The sequence below is a fragment of the Camarhynchus parvulus genome, chromosome 9 (genome assembly GCF_901933205.1).
Source record: "Camarhynchus parvulus chromosome 9, STF_HiC, whole genome shotgun sequence".
Taxonomy (NCBI): Eukaryota; Metazoa; Chordata; class Aves; order Passeriformes; family Thraupidae; genus Camarhynchus; species Camarhynchus parvulus.
The window spans coordinates 9,042,568-9,056,624 of NC_044579.1; the positions used below are offsets into that span (position 1 = coordinate 9,042,568).

General features: G+C 46.1%; 1 protein-coding gene across 1 annotated transcript in view; it reads right to left on the minus strand.

Moving 5' to 3' along the window:
* Positions 1 to 12,976, minus strand: part of DIS3L2 (DIS3 like 3'-5' exoribonuclease 2) — a 179,647-nt gene extending 166,671 nt beyond the window's left edge. Inside the window, exons 1-2 of the mRNA XM_030954141.1 lie at positions 12,896 to 12,976; positions 9,798 to 10,517 (exon numbers count right to left, since the gene is read on the minus strand). Of these exons, the coding sequence (XP_030810001.1) occupies positions 9,798 to 10,494 (697 nt within the window). The 5' untranslated portion in view covers positions 10,495 to 10,517; positions 12,896 to 12,976. The remainder of the gene's footprint in view (positions 1 to 9,797; positions 10,518 to 12,895) is intronic.
* Positions 12,977 to 14,057: the final 1,081 nt, after the last annotated feature.

The following is a 14,057-nucleotide window of genomic DNA, read 5'->3' on the forward strand; positions in this document are numbered from 1 at the left end:
ACAGCTTTGATGAGCAGGGGGGATGCAGCTCCTGGCTGGGAGCTCTGGACAGGCACAGACCTACTGCTGGCACTGCTGCACCAGGCAACTGCCCCTCTCATTCTCCAAAGGCAAATAAACTCTGCCAGCAGAAGGTGCTTTGCCAGAACAAACTGCATTAACATCAGGGTGGTTTTGCTAGGATCCTGGTGTCTGCCCCTTTCATATACTGAAGCAGGCAATTTCAAAGCTATTTGGTATTTTCTGCAGCTCAAAGAAGCCTCTAGAATAATTCCCTCTCAAAATTTAAAAGCCAAAATGCGTTTGTTAGATTGTTTTGAATTTCTAATGCACCAGTGACATCCAGTAGATGTCATATTATAGAAGTGATGAAGTCAAAAATCTCCAAGCACTTAAATGACTACTACAATATCCCGGATCAAATTACCACACACAAGCAAAAACAACAGGCAAGACCAACAAACACCATTGAAGTGATCTCAAATGTGAGTTATGTCAACAAAAACACTGGTCACAGGCAGGCCAGAAGTAACAAGCTATTTATGTTTTGCAAAATATTTTGCGGATTTAAGAGATTAAATGCCCAACTAATGGTAACAGCCAAAACCTTTTTTGTTCTATTTAATTTTAAAAGGAAAAACACAAAGACAGCTGTTGGTATAGTTGCTCAGGGAAGGAGTTCTGCACCAGCAATTAAAAAGACAGTCCTTGGAATCAATCTCTGTGCTAGATCCCCAATAATACACATACAGGACCAAACCCCACCCCCCATCACACTCACTGAAAACACAGCTCTGCTTCAACCTATGTTAGAAACAGTCCAGCTTCCACATTTCTCTAAACATGAAGTAAAAGAGTTCAGATTTCTTAGACAGCCTTGGAACAGAACCACCTCCATGCATTTTACAGTATCTCGAAGCCAAGAGCTTAAATAAAGTAGATGGCTCAAGATTAAAGACAAAGCAATAAGACAAATGAGGATGTCATGGGAAAGAATTCATTAGGGATGTAGGAGTGGAAAGGCAAGACTTGGTGATATCAGTTCAGTGATGTTTCATTGCAACAGAGACCTGCAGCAGATAAACATGGTAGGCAATATTTCAGATGCTCAATCTGGAGTCCAAGAGAAAATCTGAGAGTGCATTCTCCTTATCACAAGCAACTAAAAGAAGATCCTTCTTCTCTCATGAAATGTAAATTCAAAGAATCGTAAACTGGAGGTTCTGCAGCACATTCCTCGGCTTGGTCCAAGCCAGACCATGATCAGCTGCAGCTTGATCATGATTAAAGCCAAGAGTTCCTACAATGTTGCTCTGAGTCCTCCTCAAAAGTAGCCAAGGAAGTGAACAATTTGAAATTCTCTAAATAATTGAAAAGGAGGGAAAACTTCCAGGAAAGGGAATATCTTGGTGGAACTGGAAAAGAATGGTAATATAACAGCACTCTAGGGATTCAGGCAGATGGCAGATTGCGTAATTAAGTTTAAAGTTAATTAAACAGTCATTCAAAGAAGAGAGACAATGCAAACCTACATTTACATGCACGGGCTCAGCCAAAATGCAAATTATATGCAAATGTCCTGAACTGAGTGGATGCTGTCTTGAAATTCAGCTGTCAGAAGTAGCTCCCAGGCCCCCCAGCCTCACTAATTGACCCATTATGATAGGCCACCAGGGTCCAGCCACAGCATAAATCTAAATGTAACTTTCCACCGTGAAGACAAATCAAAATAAAATGAGAAGACGTCCTGTAGAGTGAAGGCCTGTCCACACAGCTCTAAAATGAGTTCAGCAGTAATTCAAAGGACTGGAAAAGCCCAACTGGTTACCAGCAACTCTCTACAACACAACACAGCTCTGCCTGAGCCAGCCAGCAGGATGTCTACTGGCATGGCTGTGTTTGTGCACCAGCACACTGTGAGCCAAGGGTGCAGCCATCCAGGAACCAACCCAGAGAGCTCTCTCACCCTGCCTCTTTGGAGAAGGTGGTTCTCCAAACAGCTCTGGCAGAAAGTCTGCCAAAATCTGCACAGAAGAGTTGAACGTCCAACAAAAAATGAACAGAGGGAATTCTTACCACATGGGGAACAAGTTGGCCACAGACAGGCAGCCTATCCCCCAGCCAGTGACCCCAGGTGGGGAAACACAGGCTGTCATGGTTTGTGAGGGAGTTTTCAGGGCCATGAGCTGCCTTTGGAAGTGACTGTGCCACTGCAGCTGATCATAAAAGATTCAGACAGCCAACATTCTTAGAATGAAATACTGAGGAAGAAACACTCTTGACTTAGGAATGAAGGTAGCAAAAAAGTGGCATGTCCATGGATATTAAGGAAAGTCAGGAGTAGAGACAGATGCTCATTTCCAGATTCATGAAAACGAGGTAGGAAGGACACATGCTGCCACTGCTCTTTTGCTTTAAGCTGCACATACTTTTTAAAAACTCTTCTGCTGCATGTCCCCAGATTTCAATATGGAACTAGGGAAAATGTTCTTGCTGACTTTGGCTTTCAGAAAGGGCCTAGACTTTGAAAAACTGAAATGAAGAAAAATGCACAATGGATTCTTTCTGCTGCTGAAAACAATGCTGTGGAAACTGCTCCTGATGGCCAAGATCATGTGCTCACGACACCATGCTTCCACTTCCAAAACACTTCCAAGCATCCTCAGGCTTGCAGGCTTTTGACTTCAGTAACTCTGACAGTAATTGCAGTTTTATTCAATTCCTCAGCAGGGTTTGTGTTGTAGGAGTACTACAGGAGTGCAGGAGCCAAGGATACCATTCCAGGCTCTGAACGAAGGGCTGGTGACGAAACCCATTTAGTAGCAATAGACTAAAAGTTTATCAAAATAGTTCCTGTGCTCCAGCTGCGTGCAGCAGCACAGTGGTGTTGTCAGGGAGGGGGTACATCTCTTCTGGTTTTCAGGACTCTCTGTGAACCTGCTCCACCCTGCTCCTGACCTCCTCACTACCTACTCCGCCTGATGACTGCACTCCTCCAGGCTTCCACTCCTGCCTTGGGATGTGGGTCAGGGCTGCTTCCACCCCCCCTCATCCTTCTATCTTCCCTAAACATATTCCACAATGCCTTTTGCTCTTTGTTTTATCCAGCAACTATGCTGTGAAAAGGCTTCTTCAAGACTTCAAGGAAAACACTTTAAAAACATAAAATTGTGGAAGTTCTGGCTTTGATTTTTCTGGGCTTCAGTAGTTTGAGAGAAGCAAGTTGCTCAAAGATCAGAAGCAGCTAAGAGGCTTTGAAAAGCAAAATACCTGACAGGAGGTGCTAACATACTAGAAGACATTAACAACTGAAGAAATCAAAGAACTGCCTTCAGATTCCTACATATCCTGAGGTAACCCAAGGTGCTGCTGAATGTGCTCTTCTGCTGATGAACCATTCCCCATACTATCCATTCAGTGCAGTAAGTACATAAATCACAATCCCTAGCAGTGGGGGAAAATGCCTAAAAACATACAAACTGAACAAAACCACATTTTGGCCGCTGGCTTTTATTTGCAGAGAGCCTGGAATATTCTCCAAGGCAGGACATGCCCCATACATACATCTGTGGGCTGCAGCTGCTAGTGTTGACATTTTCCTTCAGCGCCCTGGATTTTTTCTTTTTTTTCTTTTTGTCACAGAAGACATTATTTTATGCAATAGATCACAACATTTTGTTTTCCACCCTGCCCCAGCCAAGTCTCAATTCTCTGTAGCTTGGCTTTCCCCACAAGAGGGAGTTCGGGACATGCAGCTCACAATATTTCATGGTACCAGTGAGCAGGGGATTGGGCAAAAGATGGGCAACAGCATTTGGGACAGGAGAGGTAGGAGCAGAGCTGGAGAGGAAGGCAGCAGAGAAAGTCCACAGCAGCCACAGGCTAGAGAGGAACCACAAGAGCCACTGAACTCAGCTGCAAAGAACTTGGCCAGCCTACCTGGATATCCATGGTGAAGAAGACACTTGGACATTACCTGAATAACAGGCCAGACCTGACTGGGGTGCATGGCCTGACTGACCTCATGGATAGCAGAGGACAGAGGGCTTTTACAAATTCATTCCTGTTTGAATGACAGCATTTTTCAGGGGTGTAAATTGTTATCAGGGCTTCTAAACATGCTGGTGACAGTCCACATACTACAAGCCTTGGCAAAACTGTTCCAATGGTCATTCACCCTCACTGCTAAATTGTGCTGTATTTCAAGCCTGGATTTGTTTAGCCTCAAATGCATTATATCATAATCTGCTCAACTGAGTAGCCTATTACTGAACATCTGTTCCCCATGTAGGCAATTTACTGAGAACTCCCCTCCCCCAAGCATCTCTGTGATAACCAAAGCAGGGTTCCTCCAATCACTCACTCACGATCCCAGCATTTTCATCTTCCCTATGGCTGTCCTCTGAGTATTCATCAATTCATCACCATCCGCCTCAAACTGAGGGCATCACCACAGGATACAACACTCCAGAAGCTGCTGCTGCCTTGCCAAAGTCACACAGAGTCCATACTCCATCTTCCAAATCCCATGCTCATACACTACCCTTTTGGCCACATTTCACAGGAGGAGGACGTTCAGCTGATTAATCCATCAAGAGTTCAAAACTTTTTTCCAAGCTGTTGCTTCCCACATCAGGTTCCTCTCGCTGCTATCATGGCTCTGTGCTGGCAATCCAATAAATGGATTTTGTTGTGCCTGCTCCCAGTCCACCAAGTGATCCAGATGGCTGCCAGTAACTACCCCCATTATTCAATACTCTGCAAGTCATCAAAAAAACCCTTTTCAATCCTACTTATATATTTTCTTCCTGATGACTGACAGACATATTAAACAGCACAGGGTCAGGACATGACACTGCAAGAACCAGACACACCTGTTGGTAACAATTCTAAATTTATTGCTGCATTTAATTAGTTAGACTAAACAGGTTTTAAACCATTGCACATGCACTGTGATTTAATTAAGTTCACACACTAACATCCATATTCACACCTTTGGCATCAAAACCCTGATCTCATAAGAAACTGACACTGAAGAGCTCAACAGGACCTTTGTTAAATAAATTGATGACAAGTCACACAAAAGATTTAAAAGTAATTAAAAATCAATTCAATTCTTCTATGAGCCTATTATTTTCCTAGGATCAACACCACAATGACAGGCATAGTTACCTGCACTACATAATGGGGGCTAGTGAGTAGAAAAAATAAGTTAAAAATATAGCAGGTTAACAGCAAGAAGTATTTCCACTGAGGACCATTTTCACCTAAGCACTAGTAGGTGAAGGAAGCTCCTTCATTCACAGAGGTGAGAGCTTTGCTGCCAAATGCAAAGGCTCCTGCTGCAGCATGGTGTGCTCAGAGCTCTGGTAAAGGGCATGGAAGACAGTTATTAGATCACATATAAAAAACACAGTCCCTGCAAGGGCAGATCTCATCTCCCCAAGAGAGGATACATCAGATATTAACTCACATACTATAGCTGATGTTTGCCAAAAACATTGGTTGCACAAGATTCAGGAATGCAACATTTTTTTCTATCAAAAGCAAGAGAAATTTATGTTTGCGATGACGTTGCTAAACCATTAGAGAAAGGAGCATTCTACTTTTCGTGTATTTTTCATATTTTTCATTTCTCAGATGGGGCCATACAGTAAATCCAGTTTTCCCTTCTCTCCCATATCTTATTACTGTGATTAACGTCATCTAAGGAACGTTACATTGAACCTGGCAAGATTAGCTACATTTTAAAGATTTCCACAGCAACCAACATTCTCCATTTATTGAGTTGATTCCATGGCCTTTAGTAGATTGCTGGCTCATGTTTACTGGTGCCAGATAGGGAGATAACAGCATTCTTGAGAACTGAAATTCACCACACAAGAATTGGACCACTAAAAAGTATCATTATCCCAAATTAGCATTACAAGAAAGGAAAAGCAGAAGCTGTGGTTCTTCCTCCAAAGTCCCTCCAGAGAAACAAAGGCAAACACACAATTATACTGCAGCGTACCATGGGAAGAAAAAATAGCTGAGATTTTGCCATCTTATTAAGACTGATATTCTAGAGCAGCTGTGCCCATCAAATACACGAGAAAGCCAATCCAGGATATTTCCTTTACCTATTCTGAACCTTTTAAATGTCAGGATTACAGCCACAAGCACAACACCACCATCCAACAGCAACAATTGTTTTTAAAGCTCTGATGCTAAACACCAGCCTGCCTGCCAGCACCACTCCTCCATGGAAGCTGTCCAAGTTGGTTAAGTACCACAGGTTGGGCAAATAAATGCCAAATGTCAGACAGACGATAAATCAGAAAGGGCTGTGGAAATCTTCCACTGTTTCAGGTTGTTACCCAGGAATTGTCTGCTTCTACTGAGGGGGCACGTTGACCCTAACAGATGGGCAAGATACCTCCATCACATCATAAACCTATGAAGTTTTTACTGAGAGGAGCCTCAGGAAGGCGGAGTCTAGGGGACCTGACAGTGTTCTCCCCAAGGAAGCTGTCTGCAGACACCAACTGACACCTTAGATCCAGCCCTGCAACATCTGAACCTATTTCAGAGCAATCAGCCTTGACCAGCACCCTGCTCCACCCAAGTTTCAACATCAACAAAGCCACCTCATTCCCAGGTACTCCAGGCTCCCAAGATCCTCTGAAATCAAGCATGGCTGGGAGATGGTATTCCACATTTGGAGGACAGTCCTTTCCTGAAGACGTCTGATTTCTCAGCAGACCTGGGAATGCACTATCAAACAGCAATTCTCCCTCAAAAAACAGGCCAGCAAGTGCATGTCCTCAAAATGCAACTGCAATCTTGCTGTTCCAAATAAAACACAGCACTTGTTCTAAACTACATATTGACAAAGCAAAGCATCACAAATATTGAAGTTCCACATAGCAGCCATGCAAATCTCAACTCCCAGCATGTGACAGACAGATGCTGCAGGAGTCAGCACTTCTGTCCTCAAGAAAAAGGAGGTTTTAAGCCCTTTTATGACAACAATTTCAGTCAGTCTGAAAGAAGATTTTCATTACTAACTATGGATTGAAATGGAAAAACCTTAAAAGCCTTTGATCAAAGTCAGAAAACAACCCAAGGGACTTGATAATTTTCTGTTAAGGAAGTTTAAACCAAATTTTAGCACCCAAAGAATCTAGAGCATTGGAGATTTAAGGGAAAATACCAGGAGGAAAATTGTATTAGATTTAAAACTCTAAGCATCACAATTTAAAGCGATATTTTAGGATTATTTTCTGGTTTACTGGCTTTTGTTTGGGAAGAAACCTGAGAGCAGGAGGTTTTACAGTGATTCTCCTTGCAGAGCTTAAAACTGCACAGAAGGGAGCAACTGTGGGATTCCTCTGCCTGCAGCTTTGCTTTCCCAAATCCAAGAGTGCTGATGCCACAGAGGGAATCCAACCTGCAGTCTCCTGACTATGTCATGTTTCACACAAGGGACAACAAAGTTCTGTTCACACTCAGCTCTCTCAACTGCAAAGCCTCCAAGAGTTTGGAAAAGCAGTTTCCATATAGAACTTCAGACAGGAACACATCAGCAGAACTGAGCTCCAGAGCTCAGAGATACCTGCTTGGGGCTCCATAAACCACTCTGCTTTCCTCTAAGGCCACAGCAATCGCTCTGCCACTGAAAGGACACTCACAGGGACCAACCCTTGCTGCCTACAGCCTGCCCCAGGGCACCCAAAGGGTTTTCACTGATCACTATATCTACCTTCACTTATTAGCTCTGTCATTGCCAACCATGGCTAAGCCTGAGCTGAAGAGCTGTTAAGAAGAGGACAATGAAATGAAATGGTATAAAGAGAGATGCTTGCCTTTGAGATTAGCTCAAAGAGCCTTTTGGAAAGCCTACAACAGTCTGAAGAGAGCTAATTTGCAAGGAAATGTCACTCCTGAAAAGATGATATGCCTCACTCTCACGGCAGAAGCAATTCTTGCCATCACAGCTTCACAAGCCTTGATTTAAACTGATCAAACCAGACACCTGCCTATGCAAAATAATATGACTTATATCAGCATCAAGAGAGAAATACAAGCTTTGAAGTGAGCAAATATTAATCTGATACTGTGATGTGTGAGTTCTTATACCTAACCACTTGCCTACTGCAAAATCTTCATTTCACTTAAACAAGAGTCCTAAAATACACTCAGACTGAACAGCAGAAAAGACATTTCTCTGAAACAAGTGACATTTTTTTTTTCCTATTTCTTTCCTCCCCAAGAAACTGTTTTCACATCCCTGCAAGCTTTCTGGAGGGTAACCAGTTGCAGCTACACAGGAGGGTGGCTGGGGAGGCATGCAGGGGGAAGAAGAGGAAAGGTGTCACTGCTGAGCAAATAAATTTCCAATAATCTTTCCCACAGTGTGAGTTTTCCACCTGGGAAGTCAAACACAAGGGTCAACATTTTCTGCTTTAGGTGTTTACACTAAACAAACATCCAGTTTCTAAAGGGGTTGTGCAACCCCACTTCCAACCGGAGCAGGAGGTCACTGGGGGTGTTTGCTTTTGAAAGCCAGGCTATTTTTACTTTATCCATGAAGGCACCTGTAATTTTCCTGGATATAAACTCTATGCCTTTGAGACTCTTCATCTGTCATCTGCTCTTCCTACACTTCAAAAGCTGAAGGAAGTGAAGTCTATTATGACAGGCTAGCACAACAAATAGTGTTAACAATGAGCCATGTAAAAAAAAATCCCTCCCAAAAATCAAGCTCATCAACAAATTTTACCATAATCTGCCTTAAATCTCTATGTGTGATCTGTCTTGCAAGCACTCATGGAAGTTTACCAACTTTAGCACATTATGTATCGCCACAATCTCAAAAATAACCCAGAAAAAGCATATTACCTCCCCCTCTTGAATCTTAGGGCTTAGTTTTTAAGACTGATTTAGCTAAACAGTTATTTAATTTAAAATTTAAGAGTTGTGATAGGCCTCAGGCTGATCTTACCCAGCTGAGAAATCCATCTCTCTTGTACTTGTTACAAAGAATTTAACATGGTGACATTTATGAGTTCCTTCAGTAGTATTGCAGAAGATCAGGCAATCAAAGTATTTCAGCATAAATAACATTCAGAGAAAGTTTTAAACCATTACACTGAGAAATGAAATTTAAAGTGTCTGGTTTTGGTTCGTTGTTCATGCTGTGTTCTGAGGTTCTTTTAATAAAAAATTTACTTATGTCCCTAAGTAGGCTTTTTGCCTTGAACATCACATTTAAGAGGCACATTCACTTCAGTACTGCAAAATGTGGTCTCTTTGTTACTAACAGCAAAATTTCCCGGAGTCAACACTTTCTATCAGGAATTGGCTATTATACAGACATCTTAGCCCCTGAGTATTGGATTTACCTGGACCAAAAGCAAACCAGCACTCCAGATTCAAAGAAGCAATGCAAAGAAAAGCATGACTGTGCCCTGAGTCAGTTCACATCCAGTGGTCTTATTAATTTGGACTCTACACCACAGAAATTGGGCTCTTCTAGACCTGAGCTGATCCTGGAAGCAGCACAGCCACAGTCACAGAGTTTAGGCCAGGGAATTAGGTCCTGCCAGTACCGAGTTGAATCCACATGAAGGCATTTGCACATGCCACATGGCTTACTCGTAAACCAGGACAAAGCCACCCACAGGTAACCAAGGGCTGACTAACTTGGACAGAGCAGGACTGGCTCCTGTTAACTCATTCATGACTAACACATTGCATTCAATTCCACAGTAATTGTAGCAAATGGACCAACCAATTCATCAGAGTGAACTCACCTTGGGCTCGACCTGGAGACAAGTGATTGTTTTTTCTGGCATTCACTGCCAGCACATCCTCACCAAACTGTTCAGTCAACAAGTGTCCAGCTGCTGTATCAGTGTTGGCAGGATATCTGCCTCGTTTCTTGTGTTTCTTCCTCCACATGTCCTCCTCCTCCCTCTCATCAGAACCAGAAGATTTCTGCAGAGCCCCTCGGTGTCTCAGGCTGGTTGATGCTCTCCCACCAAGGCTGTCACTCACATTTAACAGGCCAGATGCAGCTCCACGCTGATACACATAATAGTCTTCTTCTACCTCCAAGTCTCCCCTTGGACTAACAATGGCATTTTTTTTAAGAGAACATCTGTTCAGAGCACTCTGTGTTTTATCATTCTCAAACCCAGGCAGGGGCTGTTCCAGGTGAGATGTTCTGACTGGTGAATAGCTGTGCATGTTTATCCCATTCCTGACTGGATTATCCTTCACCAGGCCTCTCCTCAGAGGCAGGTCCAGATCCAAGCTGGGGTCATTGGAGAAGCCTTCCTCCAGCTGCATCTTCTGTGCAATGTGGTTCAGGTAGGACTGGAAGCGGCCGCTGTGGTGCTTTTGCACCAGCCTGGCGTAGGCGCTCTTCTGGGAGGCAGCAGCCTTGCTCAGTCCCTCCTTGGCACCCTGGGCAGGAGCTGCACTTCTCACGTGCCCCAGCTGATCCATAGCGCAGTCAAAGGCCCAAACTTCTGAGAGTTATAAACAGACACAGAGGAAAAAAGGTTAATTTTCCTGCAACAAAGTGTCCAATAATTGATTACACCAAATGACACAAAAGTATAACATTTTTGCTGAGAAGGAATTCTGGGTTTGTAAATCATTCCAGTGTGGGGAAGGGGTTTCACAATGTACTCAACATCTGCCCTGCACCAAACCCCTGTCCATAACCTCTGAGTGACCACAGCCCATAAGCTGTACCTGCTCACACACCACATAAAACAGGGATTTTGTCCCACCCCAGATACACAGGATTCCTTTAATCTGCTCTTCCTTGCCTTTGAAAAAGCCAGGAAAATTAAAGCAGCAACTGACACACTGACCAGAAGCATCAGTTTAGTGGTTATCAGAAGGAAAATCTTGTCATGTCCAGCCTGGAGTCCTCAAGAATAACTGCATCCTTACTGAAGCTCTTCACTGTTGCTGCCAAAAGCAAGCACTGCCTGTCACCTCTCTCCCACAGGGACTGACACTTCTCCATTGTACAGGACAGTTTCTTCAAACACCAAGACTACCCATTTCAGCTTGTCTTTTTAGCCATGAACTCCCTCCAGTAAAACAGAAGTAAAACAATAATTATCTTGCAAGAGCTCCTAGTTCTTTACTGACTGAGACACACTGCCTGCAGCTCCATCCAGCACCAGTTTCTGTAGATGGTGTCACATCTCCACCTTTGCTGCACGAGTATGAAACTTAAGCAGATCAAACATCTTTCCATCCTTTTTCAGGCATTTTAGCTTTTAAGGTTTTGGAGCAAAACAATCTACTAAATTATGCTCAGCTACTTTGAGGTAAATTACAGGTATAGACAGGACATAGCAATGATTTTTGCTGTATGTAAAATCAAAGAAGAATGTAAAAAATTCTTGATAATGGAGCCCAGTGCAACTGCTGGCTTCTGCATGTTTTCATAAAAATGCCTCTTTTTCACTTCAGGACAAGTCTGAAGCTGAACAGCTGAATTTCACCCCAGCTAGTACATGAAGAATTTCAGGGCTCACTGTCACCTCTGCTATCCCAGAACCTTGGGGCATTAGACTCTAAGTTTAAATAAAGGATACTGCCCATTATACCTATCCCTTCCCTTCTCTAAGCACAGGGATGTTGGCAGAACAGAATACAGAGATCAGCAAAAGTGAAATTTATATTCACTTCCCTACTCCCACCACGGTTGGAATTTTTCGTCGCCCTTACTCAGCCCTCTTCTCCCTTTCACTGTTGTTGCAGAGAGGACGAGCACCCAGGCAGTCTCCTCCATGCCCACCCTGCCTGGGAATGGGGCATTGCCCAGCAGGGCCCAAGGGCTGCAGAGCCAGCTCCTCCTCAGCGTGCCTGCTCCGGCCCTTTGGGAGAAACAACGCACACTGCACCGGGATTTACTTTGGTAATTGGGCACGGATGTGAGCAGCTTTCACAATGCAAAGCAAAAATTAAAAATCCCTGAACAAATAGGAAAAATTCTTTATGTGGTTTGCGATTCTTGTTCCTAAGATTTTCCATTGGTGCTGGCCAATTGCTAAACTCTTGTAATAGACTGACCTGCCACCGAGCTATTACCAAACACACACGGGTAGGCCCACACCAGCTTTCTTTGGACGTCACCTTCTCCTGTTGCCAATGCAACAGAAGCAGATAACATTTATAAAAGCCAGTGAGACTACTCCCCAAACAATGGTTTTGTTCCAGGAGACAGGAATTTGTCATTTACCAGTAAAGAACAAACATTCACAGCTTGCCTTCACTGTATTTTCTACAGCTTTAACCACGTGAGCAGTCAGCAACTGCGGCACTGAAATAGACAAGCCCTTGTACATTACAGCTTCATTATCAATCTTCTGCGGGACACCACGAACTGACATGTTCCCAATAGAGCAGAGGGAAGGCAGAGGTGGGTACAGGTATATCCGCCCTGCCTGGACACGGTGATGAGGGCCAGTGAAATGCCACGATGGACGCGCAGAGGGAGGACACTCTCTGAGCCGGGCCCGGGATGAAAGCCGCCCCTGTTATTGTCACCCGGCTGGCTCTGGGGATCGCCGCTGGCCGCCGTCACACGCCCCCCGGGGTATCCAACTCCCCGGCCAACGCTCCAGCTCCAGCAGCAGAGAACCCTCGGCAGCCCCGGCACCCTCTCCCGCCGCCTCTCCTGCCACGCGTCCCCGGCCCCTCGGGAGCGCGGCCCGGGCCCGGACCGGCCGGACGGGACAGCGAACCGCGGGGCCCGGCTGCGGCGGCGCTGCCACCGGGCTGACCGGGGCTGAGCGCCGCCGGGCCGGGCCCCGCTGTCCCCCCTCCCCTGCCCGGTGCTGGTCCCGGTCCCGACCCCGCTGCCGCCCCCCGCCCCGCTCACCGGCGCCGAGGCCGCTCCGCTCCGTTTGAATGTCCCAGCGCCCCGTCCGCTTCCGGGGCAGCGGCGCCTACGGGCCGCGGCAGAGCCCAGAAGGGCGAAGCGCGAAGCGCTCGTTGCGCGCCCGGCGCGGCGCGGGGGGTGGAGGAGCCTCAGTGAGGGCTCGGGTGTCCCAGCCCCGGTGAGGGCTCGGGTGTCCCAGCCCCGCTCCCGCTCTGCGAGAGATCCCCGGGGGAACGGGAGCCCCCGGGCAGCCTTGGCTCCTCTCGGCCGGGCACAGTCCGTGAGGCGCGCAGCCCACCCCGGGCTGAGGTGGGGCATGGCGGGGCCGCGGGAGGTGCTGCTGCCCAGCCCGGAGTGTCCCCAACCTGCCGGGTTTGCACCACCGGGATCCCGGGAGGTTTGGGAGCCACCCGCTCCCAGCCGGGGCCAGCGGAGCCTCCTGGGGTCGGGTGCTCCAGCTTAAGGCCAGTGCTCCAACTTCAACCAAATTTGTGTCCAGATCAGTGAAAAAAGCACAGGTTAGCTGATCTGATATTGTAAAGATCTGAGTCTGGTGTTGTTCCCGGGGAAATTCACAGCTTTGCAAGCACCTGTACCTCCAAAAGCCCATGGGGAAACCTCCTTCAGCACCTACGTGGCCTCACCTGCACTGCAGACAAGAGAAAGCTCCAGGATCCTGTTCCCCGAGCTCTCCAGGATCCTGTTCCCTGAGCTCTTTGGGATCCTGTTCCCGGAGCTCTTTAGGATCCTGTTCCCCAAGCTCTTCGGGATCCCGTTCCCTGAGCTCTTCCTGCTCCCCTGGCACTGGAAGTTGGGCAGAGCCAAACCTGCCGATCCCCTGCTCCCCCACCCCACAGCACCCAGGGACTGACCAGCCCTTGGTGCTGAGCAGCAGTGCCTGAGCTCCTCCAGGATAAGTCGGAGCCTGTGGATCAGAGGGTGTCGTTAAAGCATGAGACCAGAGTCAAGAGCTGGAACTTTTATTACCTCCTCTTTCTGTGACCACAGACCTCTCACAAGGCTTTATAGCAGAGTCAGAGCCAGGCTCTGGCTGACTGAGAATATGTAGTTTGGTCACTCTGGTGTTACCTGCAAACTCAGGCTGTGTTTGCCAAAGAATTTCAACCAGAAGAAAATCTGGAGATCAATCAACTGTCCTCAT